The 21,061-nt window shown below is 45.6% G+C and overlaps 1 protein-coding gene and 1 long non-coding RNA gene across 4 annotated transcripts in view; one reads left to right on the top strand and one right to left on the bottom strand.

Moving 5' to 3' along the window:
- LOC139766581 (uncharacterized) overlaps positions 1–21,061 on the top strand; it is a 157,846-nt gene that overhangs the window by 70,274 nt on the left and 66,511 nt on the right. The window lies entirely within an intron of this gene.
- The window catches only part of LOC139766579 (PDF receptor-like), a 117,800-nt gene that overhangs the window by 56,535 nt on the left and 40,204 nt on the right, over positions 1–21,061 (bottom strand). For all 3 annotated transcript variants that reach the window (XM_071695430.1, XM_071695429.1, XM_071695431.1), the window contains exons 2-3: positions 16,440–16,957; positions 1,015–1,122 (exon numbers count right to left, since the gene is read on the bottom strand). In XM_071695430.1, the coding sequence (XP_071551531.1) occupies positions 1,015–1,122; positions 16,440–16,503 (172 nt within the window). In that variant the 5' untranslated portion in view covers positions 16,504–16,957. The remainder of the gene's footprint in view (positions 1–1,014; positions 1,123–16,439; positions 16,958–21,061) is intronic.

The following is a 21,061-nucleotide window of genomic DNA, read 5'->3' as shown; positions in this document are numbered from 1 at the left end:
GGGTAATAACTTCAAAGAGAACAAAAAAGTTGAGTCCTTTGCCATAACTTATGTGAAACAAAACCAGTTTGATGAGCTATCGTCACCAGGTTTCACATGACAACTGGAGGTTCACATACGGGCGTGTGCCGTTCGTCTGTCTTTTAAGAGTAAAGGCGACAATCCTTCGACTGCGATCGGAGCCACTAGACGCAAGAAGAAGGAGGGGACGACTCAAACAGAGTCCAACCTTACCACTGGTTGGCTCCAGGTGGTCCGCTAGTTTCGGAAGAGAGAAAAGAAATGAGAAAAGTTAATTGAGGGACGGGGGACAGACGACGGACGCCAGAGGATGATTAAAGGTCATGTGGCCTTTTAGCTGCTCTAAGGGAGGTGAAAATGCAGTGCGTCTTGGAGTTTCCTGTGGGTACTTGGTCACCACCTGAAGACTTAGGTTTGGTGTGGCGTGACTATGATGGTAAATAAGGCAGGGAAGTCATGATGCTTCATTATACTACTTAAGTACTTTACAATTTCGAGGTTTACTTTTTTTTTTCCTCAAGTCCTTGGAAAGTTGACTGCATTCCTTTCCACTCGAATACAATCCCGGAGGAGACATGTGTTTAATTTCTTTACGTTTCGTTATCGAAGAGAATGTATCTATTGCGGTACTTTGTCGTCTTACGGGGTAAGAACGTCAGTCCAAAAACATCTCCCACAATAACGTATTTAAGTAGAATAACGAATTACCGTATTGCTACTGCGTCACTTACCACCATTACTCACGGAAAGGAGTCGTGGCTCTCACGCTGGAAGGGTACTTACGTGAGGGGCACGATGGGGCGGACAGTGGACCCTGGTACTTACGGGAGGGGTATGATGGGGCGGACAGTGGACCCTGGTACTTACGGGAGGGGCATGATGGGGCTGACAGTCGACACTGGTACATACCTGAGGGGCACGATGGAGCTGACAGTGGACACTGGTACATACCTGAGGGGCACGATGGAGCTGACAGTGGACACTGGTACTTACGGGAGGGGTCGACACCCTTGAGTGGGGGGCACGGTAGACGTGAGATAGTATCCACGGGCGTGGGCGGCCAGCACAGAATCTTGTCCCAAGTGGCGTTGCACCAACCATCTGTAAGGAGACCAGATAGGCATGGTCAATTTGGGCACAGTAGGGTGCAGAGTGGGGGAACGAATGGTAAATGCAGTGGTAGGGTGGTGACAGAGTAATAGTAGTAGGAGTAGTAGTAGTAGTAGAAGCATAGCAGTAGTAGAAATAGTGATAGAAATGATAGTAGTAGTTCTAGTAACAGTGGAAGTAATGGTAATGGCTGTAACAGAACAAACTGTAACAATTACCGTAGAAGAGGCAGGTGAGGAAGAGCATTACCTCAGTCGTAACAGGAACGACAGTAACTGAGGGTAGTAATGTGGACACCAACACCTAATATAGCCTTAAGTAACGGCGATGGCAACCACAGTGACAATAACAGTGCTATAAACAATGGGGGCAACAACAAGCAGTGACATTTATCTCCCCGCCAGTGTTGGACACCCGGGCCGTCTGAGACAATAAGATCTACAAAGCTTATTTGGCAAGGTCATGTGTGTGGAAAAGACACACACACACACACACACACACACACACACACACACCACTGCAGCTGGGTAACGTGGACAGATGACCTTTAGCTATATAGGCGTTTCGCCAGACTTTCTTCGCATCTGCCACACTCAGCTTGAGATCTGGGAGGGAGGGAGGGTAGACCCTTCTTGTGGAAAACGGACTCTGACTGATCCTAATAGATTTAGAAAGAAGGGTCAAGGTAATCATAGATTTAGCTTATTTGTTTATCGTCTTAATCTAATTGATTCATTCATTTCTTTAGGGAGATCATGATGATTATCCTAAACATGATGCTGGCTCGATTCCAAATGATTTTGTCCTTATTTAAGGCATAGATGCCTGAATCGTGTATCTGATGATCGGATCATATGAGGAAAGACGATCTCCTTCCTTATAAGAGCATCGATCAACGAAAAGTTCGGTGAGGTATTCAGAGTAACACAGAGGGAATATGTGTACCAGTGCATGACAGACGGTAACTTGGTTATCACGAATTGTGTCTCAGTAAGATGCCTCACGACCTAAGGCTATTCCCCTAACTACCCCTCACTCCTTCCCTTCCCCGTAACTACCAACACGAGCTGGTCTCAACACTCTCCCTTCCCCCCTCCTCAAACTACCATTACTGCTACCACTGATTGCACACCGCCCGTCTCCAACCGACCATCTTTTTTTTCTTACTAGGGTGCTTAGAATAGAGGAAAAAGAGGGATAGGGGAAGGAATAGTTTGTACTGGAAATACAACTGGTGTGAACAGGTGTACAGAGCAGGCTTTCTGGTGTATGTAAGCGATTTTCTGAAGGCGTATTTCTTGGCGCCTTATTCATATACCCTCGGCAGACTTCAGACGTGTATGTGGTTTAGTCACATCTCTGGTTCTGAGGATAGGCTTTTCTTAAGGTATGCTAACAATTATTCATTGTGTAGGCTGCCAACGAAGCCCAACTGTATACTTTTGTCGTTGCAAATGGGGCACTGCTTCATCAATCAATAACAATGAATAGACAGTAATACAACAGGGGCAGTAGTCGCGTGTAAATGTCTCCCAACATACTATCGCTCACCATATCATGTTCACGAAGATGCACACAAACAAACGCCTCTCCAGCACTCCCTCGGTAATCCTAAATTCACTTCAAAGACCATCTTCACTACGCCCTCTCCTTATCCGCACTCCCATCTTCACTACGCCCTCTCATTATCTACACTCCCATCTTCACTACACCCTCGTCTTCACTGAAGAAGCCTCGACCTCACTGGCTTTCAGTGAACATGCCTTTGACCTGATACTCAGTATCAAGACAAATGTGTCTTAGGTAGATTTACATGATTACGCTGCTGGTTGTTTGAAAGACAAGAAGAAGAAGAAGAAGAAGAAGAAGAAGAAGAAGAAGAAGAAGAAGAAGATGATGATGATGATGATGATGATGATGATGATCATGGAAAAGAGGAAGAAGAAGATGAAGATGATGATGAGGGTGATTATGATCATGGAAAAGAAGAAGAAGAAGAAGAAGAGGAAAGAAGTGGCAACGTATGTCTTTCCATTGGAGGGAACACATCAAAACCCACAACTGGATTAAGTAACATCAGCCACCTGGGATGTTCTGCTCCCGGGTTTTCGTCAAAAGACGCGGCCGGCGTGGAGAGGGAACCCGTCCCACCTCCGTGAAATATTCCTGCCCAACAATTCTTACTCATTTCTTGGAATATCTTACTCAAGCGCTTCCATTATACGAAACGAGGTTTCACAGTTGGGAGATGATTGCATTAGAAGAAAGTTTTGAATATAAGTAAATGTCTCTGGTCCTTCTTGGCTAGACTTTTTAAGAATACGGATTCTCTTACAAAACGAACGATTTATTGCTCAAAGGCTGGGAGAGGGGAAACATAAAGTTGGTGATGCTGTCTTTGTTATTAGTCAAGTTAATCTTAATCCCGCCTTAATTAATGTAGTGGCTGCGGTTAATGTTAACTCTATGTTTGTGGAAGTTAAAGATGAGCTTGGTTTAGAAAATGGTCGTTGGTTTGATTCACACACCCCCAACCCAAACGCACACTAAATGGAGTCAGTACCCACTCAACTGGTCTGTTTCTTACAGAAAACGGCGACTTTGATCACTTGTGGGTATTCTTACGATATCAATATTCGCAAACGAAACTAAACGGGGAAAATAAAGCAATACCTAACACAAAAATGTCTACAGTTGCAAGCTGACTTAAACAAGGTGGAAAATTATTATTAGTGTCTAACAAGTGAGGTATACAGAAGGCTGACATGATTTGAGGCTTTATATGAAGGGCATTCGAATTCAAGTCTAAAAACATAATATATATATTCTTCACACTTCATAGGTGTGTCCTAACCTTGAATGTCATGTTCAATTTTGATTGCCCTGCCCTGATATATATATATATATATATATATATATATATATATATATATATATATATATATATATATATATATATATATATAAAGATGAGTACAGAGGAGAGCTGTCATGATGCTTCTTGGATTTAAACAAGGGAAGGATGAGAGGTAATCCAGTTGAGGTATTCAGCATCCTCAAAAAGGCTTTGACAGTCTTGACGTAAACAGGTACGTCGACCACATTACTCCTGCCTTCAGCCGTCGTAATTGACACACACACACACACACACACACTCTCTCTCTCTCTCTCTCTCTCTCTCTCTCTCTCTCTCTCTCTCTCTCTCTCTCTCTCGTGTTTGTCTTTACTTCGAGGGAGGCAAAGTCCTTTTACTTCGTCGGGATGATTGCCATTTTAAACGACTTACGACCAAGAGTAGCAGAATGCATCACTATGAATACGTTTAGATATAGACTGGTCGAACACCAAGCTTCATAGCCATGGCTGGCAGCACTGGTCCTTATGTAGTTGTGTGTGTGTGTGTGTGTGTGTGTGGGGGGGGGGGGGGGGAATAAATGTACAGACTTTTCCCCATTGTTATGTATTTGCACTTACAGTGGTCTGCCCGCTCTCAGCTGTGTTCCTCATGTCTTCCACCATCAAAGATATCCATGAAAGGACCCAAGTTTGCATACATTTTCATATCATTGTATTCCTCTGCATGAACGATCGTAGCGAGCACAATAGCATTAGTGGCATTAGATTAGCCTGCTGTTATTACTGTTTTAACAGAGGCTGTGGCGAGAGAGCGGGAACATTATTATTGTTAGAAGCTGCCATGGTAATGTGATTCGACCAACCAGGTTAAAACCACACAAACCTGACCTCTAGTTCCCTTCTGTGTGTGTGTGTGTGTGTGTGTGTGTGTGTGTGTGTGCGTGTGTGTGTATGTGTATGTGTGTGTGTCCACAGCACAAGCAGTCTGGTGCGTTTTGTGTGAGCTATAGAGTTGACCTGCGAATCTTAGCTGTGTGGACTTAGCACATTATACAGGGTTAAATCGCAAGGAAAATGCATTATGAACCAGTTAAAACAAGGTACATGAGTGCTCGCTCTGCAGCTGTCTGTCATAAAGTAGCGAATATGTTCACTAAGAGCAAGGCGGTCCAATTAGCTTTCCACCGTGTGTCCTGACAGAGAAAATCCGATTAGACGAGGGAAAAGGGAATTCGCTGAGAGAACTGGTGTCGAGAAATCTCTTGAAAAACGACAGAACGATCGAGATAAAGAGCTGAATATAGTCAAATGTGCTGAATACGAGCGATGCTATAATTGGAGAAGTAAGGCGATGGCAGAGGAGTGAGGGAGGGAGGGGGGAAAAGAGACGCATCTGTGGCCATAGGACGAGGAAAACGCGACTCTCAGAATGGCGGAGGAGAAGACTGGTATAGCAGTGCCGTCTCGAGGGTAGGAGGAGGAGGAGGAGGGAATGCGTGCACCACGAGGCCAGATGATGTTCAAAACGACTTATTAAAGGGAGACCTGGCGAGAGGGAAGTGAGCGATAATGAGGTATGAAGATTATAATTAAACTCACAAGAATGAAACGGCTACGGAGGAAAGGGTTCCAGGTTGGCGAGGAAGGGAGGGAGGGAGAGAGAGCAAGTATATAGGCAGGCCAGGGCCGACCATGAGAGCAGAAATGAATGAATGAAAAGGAAGGGAATAATACCTGGACACATGACCAACATGTTTTAATGCATGGCTTGTACTAGCCACAACGTGATACAACAGACACTAGCCACAACGTGATACAACAGACACTAGCCACAACGTGATACAACAGACACTAGCCACAACGTGATACAACTAACACTAGCCACAACGTGATACAACTAACACTAGCCACAACGTGATACAACTAACACTAGCCACAACGTGATACAACTAACACTAGCCACAACGTGATACAATTAACACTAGCCACAACGTGATACAACTAACACTAGCCACAACGTGATACAACTAACACTAGCCACAACGTGATACAACTAACACTAGCCACAACGTGATACAACTAGCACATGGATGATATCAATACCTTTATGAAGAAGAAACTAGTTCACATAGTTTAATCTTTACACAGTAAATTCTCTAAATACCCGGCTGAGTCGACATCTTTTCTCCTTTCACTTAAAAGAAATTGTCGTAATGCAGAGGCTTTTCAGAGTTTCACTTAGGAAACTGCCAGGTCTTTCTCACGAAAATGGACGTATAATCCAATACATTCAATATACCTACAGTGGACATCGGTTATCCCGAACCGTTTGAGAAGAAAGACACCATCGCCACCGACAGATATTACCACTCGAGTTGACACAGACGCTTGGAACATTATTTCTCGCCAACACTGCACCAGAAGCAGGTGGCTCCGGAGTTACTTATTGTCTTCATCAATATTCCTGGCAGGTAGCCATTGGTGGGCTGAAGGTGCAGCAGTGGTGGGTTGCGGTCGTGGCCTCATCTTGCAGTGGGGTAGCAGTGGTGGGTCGGTCATCATCAGGGCTCCTCCTGCTGTAGGTGGGTGGTTGGGGTTTAGTGGTGGGTCACCGCCCTGGGCTCCCGCCTTTGCTGCTGCAGTGGTGAGCCACTCGCTGCCAGGGGCTCTCGCTGTTGCTGCTGCTGCTCGGCTCTTGTTGCAGTAATAGTAAATCGTCGCCCACTCCTCCCGCAGCTGCTGAAGCCGCCTGCATTGGCGTGTCACACACGAGGGAAAACTGCATCGCAGTTGGTGCTTCGTAGGAAAGGCAGAGCCTTTCATCTCAAGTGGCAATCGTTTGACGACATATTGGAATCTTGAAACTCGAAACGAAGATTTATATCACAGCTGGTAGAATATAAACTTGCCATAAGGATATTCCTCTTAATCTTCGATAAATAAAGTGGGTGATTCTGCCTCTTCGTAAAGTTTATCCTTCATCAGGTAACGAAGGTTCAGAGAGCGCTTTGCCAAATGAAGCCTCTCTGAAGGGACGCTGTACCCAAATGGCCTCATACGAGGGGAAGGTCCTTTCGACGAAGCCTTGCCAGGAGGAGGTTGTCGACGAGATCCTCCGTGGGAGAAGTACCGGGTCTTCCTGTCCGAAGGCCACAAAGGCAAGGGATATGGCATATCGAATCTGGATGATATTGTTTTCCATCTTCCGACTCGTGTTCAGCTCTCATCTCTACCCAGTGTCATTGCACTTGTGTTCTGAGAGGTGAGGCAAAACGTTCCTTGTGATCAAAGGAAACTTGACAACCTCTCATTTGTCTCTCCCAGTGATAGATAGATCTTCCTTGCCTTCAACTAAAAGTATCTCTGTTATCTTTCGTATCATCCCCAATACTGTTGATGGATCACAGCCTCTCTCTCTCTCTCTCTCTCTCTCTCTCTCTCTCTCTCTCTCTCTCTCTCTCTCTTTTTCCTCCGTCAACAGCGGTGGTGTCCTTGGGGACCAAGTCTTGTGTTGTACGCCCTTGCTCCTCTTTATTGGAGATTTTCCTTCTCCAGCCAGTAACTAAATGCACTCAGACGAACGACCTCATCCTTGCCCTTCTTTGAAAAACCTGCTCCGCCTTCCTTCACTGGCTCTGCCCCTGGTCTCGTCACAAATGCCTCTAGAGAGACAGATTTTGATAGGATTTTTCCCAGTGGGGTAGTGAAATTTACTGCCGCTGAAAAGCCAGTTTATTTTTCCCTCCTAAATCCCCTCAAGTCCACGACAAAAAGGTTATTTTTTTCCTCTCTGAATCATCTGTATTCTTTCTTTTAAGTGTCTGATGTCTTCCACTCTAACGAAAAGCCTCGAAAGGAACCAGTGGTCTGTTGGTCTTTGAGTTCCGTCGTACCCTCCATGAGGACTTATACGAGGCCGGGGCCTAGGTCTGGGTCTAGGGAAATAAACAGTAAATAGTGAAGGAGTGAACACGTGATGAGGAGGGGAGAGGGGATGGGATTACTCCAACCCGTGAGGGTGGATGAAAAGTTGGGTTGACTGTGGGCCGGCTGCCGCAGACAGACCTCGAACCTATGCGCTCGACCCTGGACGAGGAAGATCCTCAGTAGAGCAAAGTACTCAGCGAATAGATCCTCGTTGGAACAAATATTCAACGAAGTCCTCGTTGAACCACGTACTTAAGGAGTAGATCCTCCCTGGAGAAACCAAGTAACGAGTGGAGCCTGGCATTTAAACTGTCTCCCTCGTACTTCGGTCTATTTGTAAACTGTCTCCCTCGTACTTCGGTCTATTCGTAAACTGTCTCGCCTAGCGTGGGGGTCTGTCTGCATAATATTGTCTCTCCTTGTTAGGATTTATGGGTAAACTGTCTCCCTCCCCCCGCTGTGGGAGGCAGTTTACACTGGCTATAATTTTATTCCTTCACTCTCGCCCACCCTAACCGCCCCTGCCAAACCCTTTGATTACCCTGGACGCTGAGATAATTGCATTAACATCGAGGTAATTTATGCTTATCTGCGACGAGGAGGAGGAGGAGGGGAAAACAGCTGGGAATGATTTAAGATAATTCTATTAATCCCTGGAGCACGACAGCACGAGACGTGGGTCAGGTCCAAGGGCAAGCCATCACATCCACCCCGTGCCCACGCCGTGCCCACCCCGTGCCCAGGCGTCGCACGGAGCCTTCTCGTGGGCCTCCGTGGAAGAGAGAAAATAGAAACAATACCATAGTTCTTTGTGTGTTAGATTGGATTGTTATTCTGTTGAGCCAAGTTTCTTGAATATGTGATTAAGTAACGAGGTAACTAGGTTACTGTTGTTTCTGACGGTATTCACGTTGGGTAAGAAGTTACTTATCTCATCTGTTCTTGGAATGGTTAATCTTTTAAGTACCTAGACGCTATTGATCATGTTCAGTCTGCGAAGATGATCGAATGAACATGATTGTAAGAAGAAGAAGAAAAGAAAAAAAAACATGTGAGGTATGAAAACATTTTTGAGTAATTTTTGTTTTTTTTTCTTTTGTTATTCCTTGTGTTGATTAATAGACATGAAAATTCACAATTTTCAAATTAGACGTAGGTGTTAAAATAACCCCCCCCCCCAAAAGAAAAAGAAATATATATATATATATATATATATATATATATATATATATATATATATATATATATATATATATATATATATATATAAAGAATAATAACCAAATTAACACATGACTAGCTACGGAACCAGTGTTTCCGTCCAAAAGTCTATAATGACTTCACTTCCATGCTTAATCATAGATGATATAGATTATTCCCAGTTTTTTGGCTTTTTTTTCGTCTCCTCCGTCCCACCTCATCACAGATAAGCATAAATTATCATAGCATCAGCTCATTTTTGTCGTCCAGCCTGGACCTCTCCAGCCCGAGCCTAAACCAGTCCTTTTTCTATCCATGGTGATCATCCACAGAATGATTAAGCTATTTCTTTTTTTTTTTGACTCTATCCAGTCCTATCCTCTCGAGCGAAGCCTTAAATTGCCAAATCCTATCCAGCGTAACTCTCCCTAAAGACGACCTTACCTAGTATGAACCTATGCAACACGACCTTACCCACCAGTACGGCCTTACCTAACCCGACCCTACCCAACGTGACCCCCCCTTACCTTACACAATCACCCTATACCCACAAAGGACCCGACCGAGCAAGGCGAGTCCCATTGGAATCCTCTGTTCCAGCGAGGTGTCTCCTTCTGCTACACAGGTCCTGATCCTCACACAAACAGTATGTGAAGTTCTCTCACGGCATCTCTCCAGGAGGCATCCCACAGGCCTGGTGTTGGCACTGTGGAACTGACTCTATGGGTGGCACTGTTGGTGGCACTTGGTGGCACTGTAGGGTGTCACTTGGTGGCACTATAGGGGTGTCACTTGGTGTCACTGTAGGGTGTCACTTGGTGGCACTGTAGGGTGTCACTGTTGGTGGCACTGTTGGGTGGCATTGTTGGTGGCACTGTAGGGTGTCACTGTTGGTGGCACTGTAGGGTGACACTGTTGGTGGCACTGTAGGGTGTCACTTGGTGGCACTGTAGGGTGTCACTTGGTGTCACTGTAGGGTGTCACTTGGTGGCACTGTAGGGTGTCACTTGGTGTCACTGTAGGGTGTCACTTGGTGGCACTATAGGGGTGTCACTTGGTGTCACTGTTGGTGGCACTGTAGGGTGGCATTGTTGGTGGCACTGTAGGGTGTCGCTGTTGGTGGCACTGTAGGGTGGCACTGTTGGTGGCACTGTAGGGTGTCACTTGGTGGCACTGTAGGGTGTCACTTGGTGTCACTGTAGGGTGTCACTTGGTGGCACTGTAGGGTGTCACTTGGTGGCACTGTAGGGTGTCACTTGGTGGCACTGTAGGGTGTCACTTGGTGTCACTGTAGGGTGTCACTTGGTGGCACTGTAGGATGTCACTTGGTGGCACTGTTGGTGGCACTGTAGGGTGTCACTTGGTGGCACCGTAGGGTGTCACTGTTGGTGGCACTGTTAGTGGCACTGTAGGGTGAGACTATAGACTTGCACTATAGGGTGATATGATAGGCGTGGCACTGCAGACATTTCCCATTATCTAATCAAGTTATGGAGTTCTGCAGTGACATGATCGTAGTTATAAAGTTGAGCAGTGTAGTATTGTAGACGGGTTAACTACCTGAACTGTAGCGTGGATAAGTCTCATGACGTTGAAACTGTAGGCCAGTCATTAGCTACGGAAGGAAACGAGCGCCTGAGATATATATCTTTCGTCTGTTTCCTTGCGCTACCTCGCTAACGTGGGAGACAGCGACAAAGTAAAATAAGTAAATAATATATATATATATATATAAAATATGGTGAACTTCGGATATGGAGGAACAGAACGCCGGATGCTGAGGTACAGAGTGCCAGAGAGGGTTGAGAAATAACCTGGGGTCCAGGTAGATAAATACGTCCGGATACCGGAAGAGAAAGGGAGGGAGTGAGGGCCAGCATCGCTGCCGATCTGCCAACTGAGCCACTTCCTCTCCTCTTCATGATGGGCCGCCGCCGCTGCTGCTGTTGTCGGCCCTCCGCCACACAGGGTTCAACACCAGGGGTCGAAGGACTGGCCATAAAGGTCTACAAGGGTGAGAAGCCCAGGTGGGGAGAATATAGGACTTTGAGGGGCCATCTTGGAAATGACTATCAAGGCAAAGGTTACACACACACACACACACACACACACACACACACACACACACACACACACACACACGTGAATGTATCTTTGCCTTTCACAGACAGAGACACTTCCTCTCGAGACGTACCGTACATATCTGCTTGCAGGGTCATCACGCCCGGTTTTTAAAAAGGATCTTACATTCCTGGCTTTCCTACCTTGGGTCTGTAGTAATGGACCTTGGACATTACGGGGCGTTATCAACGGCTGCCTCATATTCTGAAGTCGTCTTACCTCAGTGATCTAGCTAGTGTGGCTGAGTGTGGTGTGGCTGAGTGTGGTGTGGCTGAGTGTGGTGTGGCTGAGTGTGGTGTGGCTGAGTGTGGTGTGTGTGTGTGTGTGTGTGTGTGTGTGTGTGTGTGTGTGTGTGTGTATGTGTGTATGTGAGTGTCTCGTGGCCTAGTTTGGTGTGGTGTGGTGTATAGACACGTCTTTTATGGACTGGTCTTGTCTGATCTGTTCTGGTCTAGTGTGTTCTGTTATGTTCTGGTTTGGTTTGTTCTGTTCACATAGGTTCTCTCCTGTTCTAGCTTGTCCTGTTCTGGTACAGTCGGGTTCGAAACCCCTGTGTTTTGGAGCAGTGTTAGCTACGTGTGTGCCTTTGCCACACACACACACACACAGTCGTCCCTACATTATGAGGAACATGTGGGTGCTCCCCATTTTCTAACCCACACACCCTTCCCTGTATGTCCCCATTTTCTAACCCACACACCCTTCCCTGTATGTCCCCATTTTCTAACCCACACACCCTTCCCTGTATGTCCCCATTTTCTAACCCACACACCCTTCCCTGTATGTCCCCATTTACTCAAATAATTACCCAGACTTTATACCTTTCTTCTCCTTCTGTCCATTCCACAGGTGAAAATATATTCCCCCTTTCCCCTCCCCATTCCAGCTCTTAAACCTTAAAGATTTCGGTTCGCCCACTCGGAATTCCGAGGAAGGCGGGATAAGTGGTGGTTATTTCTTCGAGCTGGCGCGAGTGTGCTTCTGTGAAGTGATTGCAACGTGATCACAGCGGTGCCTTAAGGCCAGAGAGAAATGATCGGTCTTTTCCCATATGTCCTAAATTTACTTTAGAGACGGTTGTCCAAGAGTTTTGTTCTCAGACGCTCATGAATGTTCTGTTCGAGAATGGATTATTACAAATGTTGACAACACTGCTGTTTATACACGTTAAGTGTAACTTTTCACACACACACACACACACACACACACACACACACACACACACACACACACACGAATCAACATGGGCCTTCCCCTGGTCTGTCCCGCATGGTTTCAAATCTTGGACGCATCAGTCGGCCCACTCCCAACCCAGGTGCTCATCCTCCCCTCGGAGCTGGTCGATAAATGGATACCTGGCTTAGGCTGGGGTGTGAATATGTGTCTGTATATATATATATATATATATATATATATATATATATATATATATATATATATATATATATATGTATACACACACATAGAAGTATAAAAACGTAGTTAACCAAACGAATGAACTACAGAGATGGCTTGGTCGATTTCAAAATAAATCCTGAGGTTCCTATTGTCATGATAGAGTTAATTAGTTCTTTTTTAGGCCTACGTAGAATAGACAAATGGCAGATACTGTACATGTATGACTATATAACGTATATAGTTGTAGATAGATCTACTATTAGTAGATATATCTACAAGTAGATAGATCTATATAGCTGTAGACAGATCTACTGATTTCATTCTAGTTTCAATGTAGTAGAATTTTTTTAATTTTCTCGCGTGCGTGATGCATTAATACAACCGATGGATGCATCAGATCAAATGAGAAACAAAGGTTTACAAGCGATACATCAGATCAAATGAGAAACAAAGGTTTACAAGCGATGCATCAGATCAAATGAGAAACAGGTTTTACAAGCGATGCATCAGACCAAATGAGAAACAAAGGTTAAGTTAGGAGCTGTTTCTCCGGACAGCAGCGACAGTGGCGCTGTATTATTACACTGAGAGGTGCAATTAGCTGTGACACACTAGATGTTAAAGCCGGGTTACACAACATGATACATAAGTGACGGTATTTTAGCCTCTTGACTTTTATGAGATCATAAATTCAGGTCTGCGTGTTGCTTTTTGCATTTACGAAGGAAGGACATTTCTCTCGCGAAGGTAATGGGCGGGTGACACAAGGCTGCTGTAATTTCTTTTTTGAATGTTTGTTGACGTGGTGGTGAGGGTGTGGTCCTGGTGGGTGTGGTGTAGTGGTGGCGGTACTGGTAGTAGTGGTGGTTGAAGCTGTGGTTGTGGTTGGTTGTGGCAGTGATGATGATGCACAGAAGACCAATTGAGACGAACCAATACATCGCATATGGCTTCTTCCTGATGGTCTAGTAACCTAACTTATGATCTTTGCAGATCATATTCATGTCTCTATATCACGTGGGTTTAGAGACATGACACGTTTAACCTTGCGTTTGATGACATGAACGCGCTCATAACTCGCGTGGATTGGGAGGACTAAGGCTGGAAACACTGGTAACCTCAGCTGATCCACCTGGGAGACCAGTGTCTGATCATCAGCTGGTTGTTTACATGAGGCGCCACTGTTTCTCGTTGTGACTGCCGTGGGGGAGCGGCAGCGCAACGTCAAATCCTGTTGGAGCTGTCAATTACTAGTCTCCAAACACTGCTGGATTTTGAAGATTTCATCACTCCCACTGAAAGGTGTATTGTGAAATGTAGCTCAAAAGGCCCCCCCTAGCCCAGAACCAGCCCAGGATTCTTTCTACGTTATCAGTCCCTCTTTCATTCTAAAATCAAAAAACAAACAGACAAAATAAAGAACGTAGAATCGTCTCTCTCTCTCTCTCTCTCTCTCTCTCTCTCTCTCTCTCTCTCTCTCTCTCTCATGAAAAATCTCCTCCTGGAACTCAAACAAACTTTCTCGGAATCCAGGTTGGAAACCCTCTGGATCAAAGCATCCAAAAGCAACAGGAAGGAGCATCGTGAAGCGACAGCCCACGGCATCTTGAAGGGGACAGTGTCCACCACATTTTTACCTCCTCGCTCGCGATGGTGATAACGCTGGACATACCACTATTCGTCCTGGACATATTACTCCGTCGTCCTGGACATATTACCCCCGTCGTCCTGGACATATTGCCCTTCTACCTGGACGTACTGCCATTCGTGATTACCCTTCAAATGTAGTGTCACATTCCAGTGAACATGAGTATTGATTTCGTATCATAATTGTACTGGATACTACAAACCATATGTCTATCTGGACACTCGAGTTTCCTCAGGGTATCTTATCATTCAAGGATAGATATTTTCTCTTTTATGATCGAGTTGTTCCCCTTGATCCTGTGTAGCATCAGCCACAGTGATGGAGGCGGTGCATCGTCTCATTCTACAGAGACTGTTGGTGGATGACGGTCCCTGACCTGCCTTGATGACCAAGGGCAACAGAACACCTGAGACTTCGGCCAGTTGATCCTAATACGTCCTGTCGTCCTTCCTTCGTCTCGACTTGCCTTTCTATATCCCTTCCTCCCTGCCATTATACCCATCCTCCTCTCTCTCCCTCTAGCCGACGGATCCTAGCTTCCCTCCTCCCACCCTCCCTGTCTCTATCTCTCCCTCCCTCTTCCCCTCCTCCCTCATTTCCTCCTTCCATCCCTTTCTCCCACACTTCTTCCCACCCTCTCTCTCTCTCGCTCGCTCTCTCTCTCCACTTCCCCCTTCCCACCCCCCCCCCCTCCCATTTTTTCCCATATCCCTTCCCTCCTTTCCGCTATTCTAACCTCCCTCCCTTCCTCCCACATTTTCTCCCGCTCTCTCTCTCTCTCTCTCTCTCTCTCTCTCTCTCTCTCTCTCTCTCTCTCTCTCTCTCTCTCTCTCTCTTTTCCTCACTCCGCACCATCTGGCCGGAACGCGACCATCGCTCACACACACACACACAGGTCCGCAGCAGAGACTCACCCGTTAGGGAATAACAATTTTTCCTCGCTCACTAATAACTAAGATCAAGCGCACAACTGATTTCTTCCCTCATCCAATAACGGGTGAGGGTTTATACCAGTCCGTCGTGTTGATCTTTGGTTTCTTGCTGTGGAATGCCATACTTTATCCTTCACTTGTCGACACCGAAACCGACCGTTTGTTCTAAAGTTGAGCGTCGAAATATCATGCAGTTTGACACATGGTGTATATTGCCTCAACGTGCCTTCGTTAACTGGGAGTTGCCTTCGGGTTGAATTGTCCTCTTAAACGCTTATTGGACGCAAGAGTTATTTTGGCTAGGGTGAGGAAAATTCACTTTTTTAGTTTCAAAACTCACTTGGGTCTCGCTGGCAGCATCCTAAGGACGAGGGATAATGGTGCAAGCTTTCGCGACCTTCACTCTCCTCTGAGAATCTGGAGGCCTTCATCCCACACAGACACACACACACACACACACACACACACACACACAAGCCTCAGTTGGAGTCGCAATGGGACGGAACTCGGGGCTCATTTGCTGCTGCACGGGTCTGTGTAACAGCTGGTGATACAGCTCAGGAGCATTGCATGTGTGTTGCTCTCGACAGAGACTAAAACATGTAGAAATGGGGATTTGGGTTTATGCCATCTATAACTTTCCTGAAAATAGTTCTAACATAAGTTTTTTTTTTTCCCAGAAGTTTAAATGCACCGTCTGTCATCACCTAAGATACACCTATTGTGTCAAATACACCCACTGTATCAAATACACACATTGTGTTAAATCACGAAGATACGTTGGTCATTCGTCTCATAAGAGCTGTTGATCATGGCCCGTATTACTCATAACTTCCCTGAACATGAGGAAGTAATTGAAACACGTTGCCTCATTTGTAGGATACCTGAGACCTGGGGATCCGTGTTGTCAAGTTTGTTAATTAAGACCCAGAGGAGACAGGGCACTCATCTGACGGACCAACAGACAGAGAGACAAGAGTATATCACCCTATGCACAACCAATTGTCCTTGGTTTTGTAAACCTAGCAGCTTTCCCACTCATCGTCACCTTGTTTTGCGTGTTGCATCCACCAATAAAAGAAGAGGAGGAGGAGGAGGAGGAGGAGCAGCAGCAGCAGCAGCAGCAGGAGCAGCAGCAGGAAGAGGCGGAGGAGGTGGAGGAGGAAGGAGCAGGAGGAAAAGGAGGAGGAGAAGAAGAAGAAGAAGGAGTTCTTGGTGCTGCTCACCTTGCACGTGTTCCTGGTAGTACGACACACACTGCTCGAGGCTTGAGAACTCCCAGGGCCGCATCACCAGCCCGCCCGAGCCGCCCAGCAGGGGCGGGGGAAGAGGAGAGGAATGGGAGGGTAGGAGCTATTCCTTCAGAGGGCAAGGGAAGAAGAGTAACGGGAAGGAGGATGAAGAAACTGTAAGAGACAGGGAGGGAGGATCCAATGGGATGGAGAGAAGGAGAATGTGGAAGTTAAAGAAGACTTTTCCTGGAAGGAATGGGAGTGACGAAGTGGACAGGGCTCTTCACTTGAACGAAATGGACCGTAATACGTTTTTTGAGGAGGGAGAAGATGCAAGGAATGGGCAAAGTGGAGGAAGAATCAGAGTGGGATTTGATGCCTCGACTGTCGCAGGACAACGTCTGGGAGGCGAGGGAGGAGCAAGGTGGTGGTGGTCGGAGGAGGAGAACGACTGTGGCTGAAGCAGGGATGGTACGGCTGCCACATCCAGTTCGAACCAGCAGCCACAGATCCTGGAATAGAAAGATCACAGTTTAAAATCAACCAAACGCAAACCACACCAATCACCAATGATATATATATATATATATATATATATATATATATATATATATATATATATATATATATATATATATATATATGTATATATATATATATATATATATATATATATATATATATATATATGTATTGTGTGTGTGTGTGTGTCGGTGTGTGTATGTGTTCCATTCAGCCATGAATGAAGCGTTGGACGAAAAGGCCAATAATTCCTCATACAAATGAAACATTAGATAAGGATATGTCCCATTATATATGTGTGACCATCGAGCAGCAACGGCATCCCATGCTAAGACTTGGTTCACTATCAACCCAGAGTCCACCACCTCAGTGATGACAAGTCTTATGGTGAATCGTGACCAGATCTGACGAACGGAAAAGAGTTGTACTTTCGTTATTCCTGACCCTAGTTGATATATGGTGTAGGGATGAATTACTGAATGAATAGACACACACACACACACTTACACACACACACACACACACACGCACACACACATAAAAATCGCAGGTGAAAGTATTCAAAAATCTTCTACAAAAAGGAGCAGAGGAAAATTCTCTAAAATCTCCTTCAATAACACGGTAAAGAAGCTCCTGGGCTCAGATTCCCGCTGAACCCCCAGTGTGGGGAGCACGTTCCCTCCTCCCTCGACCACCACAGAATATTCTACTGGACGATCCTCAGGCATAATCCACAGTCTTGTCACGTGACATGACGACGTGACGTGTTAGCATGATGGCCAAACTCGCCCCGAAAAAAAACAAGCATTTTTAAACGTACATTGTAAGATTATTATCATATATATATATATATATATATATATATATATATATATATATATATATATATATTCCTATGAGTCCACGGAGAAATGAAACACGATAAGTTCCCAAGTGCACTTTCGTGTATAATCACATCATCAGGGAAGATACAAGAAAGAAATATAATAGTCAGGTGATATACAACGAAGAGACGTAGCTAGGACGCCATATAGTATATATCTATCTATGTCTTTCTATCTATCTATCTATCTATCTATCAATCTATATATATATATATATATATATATATATATATATATATATATATATATATATATATATATATATTCTGAGTGTCGTAGAAGGCGGTTAAAGAGGTGTGACGGGAGGACTCTTTTTGAGTACGACGGGAAGACCGTGAATACAACAATGCGACACTTGGTGCACCACAACGGTCCGACCTTAACAAAACCCCTTGAACACGACGCAGCGCGACCGTGATGGTCTATTCTTCGACTTGCCCTTGGAGTAGGTCAGGTCAAAAAGCCAGACCATCATCCCTCCGAGGGTCATTACCCTCCTGACCAATCATATCTGGAGGTCACACCGTCCTGCATCCAAACACAAAAGCAACGTCGAGAATGCCATGAACTTTGTCCCTCTACCCTGCTGGGAGAAGGACATTTTCCGCTTCATTCGTCGAGACGTTCTGGAACGAGACACAGCAAAACGATCCTCGAAGCCCCGAAGACATTCCAGAGCAACGCGACCTCTCTCCGCAGCAGCTCAAAGACACCAACCCCGACTCCCTCTCCTTACACGCGACTAAGATACCCTCACTGCATCCAAAGTCCTCCAATGCGAAACAAAGTACTGTGGTAAGATTCTCCAGTGTATTGTGATCATCGGCGCAGCGGCGCATGTAGTAATCATTCAGAACAAAATAAAAGGACGAAGAATGCCTCTTGTGTGTGTGTGTGTGTGTTCGTTCAGTGGCGTTCCAAAAACAAACGCTGCCTTTGTCTCTTGGTTTACGTCGGTCGACCATCCCCAACAGAGGCAGCCTCCCACAGTGTTTATCTACGCGACGAGAACATAGGGAGGCTTAGGATGAACGGTGATGCTCCAGACCAACAGTAATACACACACAACCGTTGTTCCTGTTTACCGTTCAGGGATGGATGTGGTGGCTGGACGCACTCCGTTCGCGACTGGAAATGGGAGGCTTTGCAAACTTTGAGAGTCGTGCGTCAGCATCCCTCTGGAAGACGCGATTGGTGTCACTATTATCAGTCAGTAAGCCAGAGTGGGTCAACAATAATGTCCTCTTCATATTTGCAATTCTATAGAAGGGGGGGGATCGTACGTGGCTGTAAAGAACCGCGTGAAGGAGAAAGAACGAAAGAATTTCAGGTGAAAAAGAAAAAAGAAAATAGAAAATTGAGACGAAACGAGTTCCATAATGAGAGGGGAAAAAATTTTAGTTTGTTCTGGTGTTTATTTTGGTCGTTGCCTGAAGGACGATGAGTTTTTCCTTCTTATTATACCTTCAGACGGCCGACGCTCTGGTCTGGCTGGCATTCAACAGACGTGTTTCTCGACTTCAGGAACATATCGTGTGACGCAGAAATAGCGCTGTGGACTGCGTAATGGGTTAGGCTGAGTTAAAAAGCTTGGTATCAGTGCCATCAAGTTCACGGTGGCTCGAAGTTTACTTTGATATCAGGTTTACTTTGACACCAGGTTTACGTTGGCACCAGGTTTACTTTAGCACCTGCTCTACATTGGCATCAGGTTTACTTTAGCACCTGCTCTTCGTTGGCACCAGGTTTACTTTAGCACCTGCTCTACTTTGGCACCAGGTTTACTTTAGCACCTGCTCTACGTTGGCACCAGGTTTACGTTGACACCAGCTCTACGTTGGCACCAGGTTTACTTTAGCACCTGCTCTACGTTGGCACCAGGTTCACGTTGACACCAGCTCTACGTTGGCACCAGGTTTACTTTAGCACCTGCTCTTCGTTGGCACCAGGTTTACGTTGATACCAGCTCTACGTTGACACCAGCTCTACGTTGGCACCAGGTTCACGTTGATACCAGCTCTACGTTGGCACCAGGTTTACGTTGACACCAGCTCTACGTTGGCACCAGGTTTACGTTGATACCAGCTCTACGTTGGCACCAGCTCTACATCCTCATTTCTTCCATTTATCAGATAGAGAAAAGAAAACAAGTCTTCCTCTTTGAGTAGCGTCCGTAATACCACGAACCACTGCAGCCATAGTGACTGTGGCTGGTGTGTGTGTGTACACACACTGTATCTCCATGACGATCCTTCAAGTTGAATTTGTAAATCTCGGCTTTTCTCGCAACTTCTCAGGAAGTGCAGTATTGTAGTTTCTCCAAGATTTAGTCTAGCTTCCTCCCTTCCTCCCTCCCTCTGGGGCCGTCGTATTACCCGGAGCCAACTCCGGGAAACGTAAACGTCTTCGTCCCACGGTTTACGTTCGTGCTTGAAAGCAGATTTGGTTGGTGCCCGGAGAACCCCCGGCTCGGTTTCTGTACTCTTTCTCTGGTGTGTGGGAGGAAGGAGCGACATCTGCCGAGGCCATGACGGATTTTCTATTGAGTCTTCCTGAAGGCGGAGGACGTATGTAAGGCAGGGAGGAGGAGGGAGATGTATTTTTTCCTCTTCTTCTTCCTGCTGGTATGTATAAGATATGCAGGCAACGTTCTCAGAACTCTCAGGTCAGCATCCCGAGCAGCGGGGGCAGACATCATGATGGTATTCTTGCCGCAACGTGGCATGGCTTCCTGGGCCGACTGGGATTTGCGTTCTCATGTCTTATTTACACACACACACACACACACACACACACACACACACACATACATACATTCACACACTCTCAAGACTTGCCGTGTTGTCTGTGTCAAGTCTATGGGAATCTATGATCATGATAATAACGTAGTGGTTCATATATATATATATATATATATATATATATATATATATATATATATATATATATATATATACATATGTAGATGAACGTTTCAGTCATCTATCCATTCTCTATGGATGCATTAAAATGCTAATTTCGCTATAGTCTTCATCCGGAAGAGAATGGTAACGGAATGTTTTCGTACGGTAATGTTCACCTGGATTATGGTAGTTATGATGAACACCTGCCAGACGCAGGCAGCCTCCCTTGTTTACCAGTGGAGGTATTATGCTCATGTGGGTGTGAGCAGAGAGAGAGAAAGACGTGAAATATGTTATATATTCGGGT

Source organism: Panulirus ornatus, chromosome 58, assembly GCF_036320965.1.
Source record: "Panulirus ornatus isolate Po-2019 chromosome 58, ASM3632096v1, whole genome shotgun sequence".
In the NCBI taxonomy this organism is placed as follows: Eukaryota; Metazoa; Arthropoda; class Malacostraca; order Decapoda; family Palinuridae; genus Panulirus; species Panulirus ornatus.
Note: the sequence above shows the minus strand (reverse complement) of the source record. Positions and strands in the feature narration are given on the sequence as shown.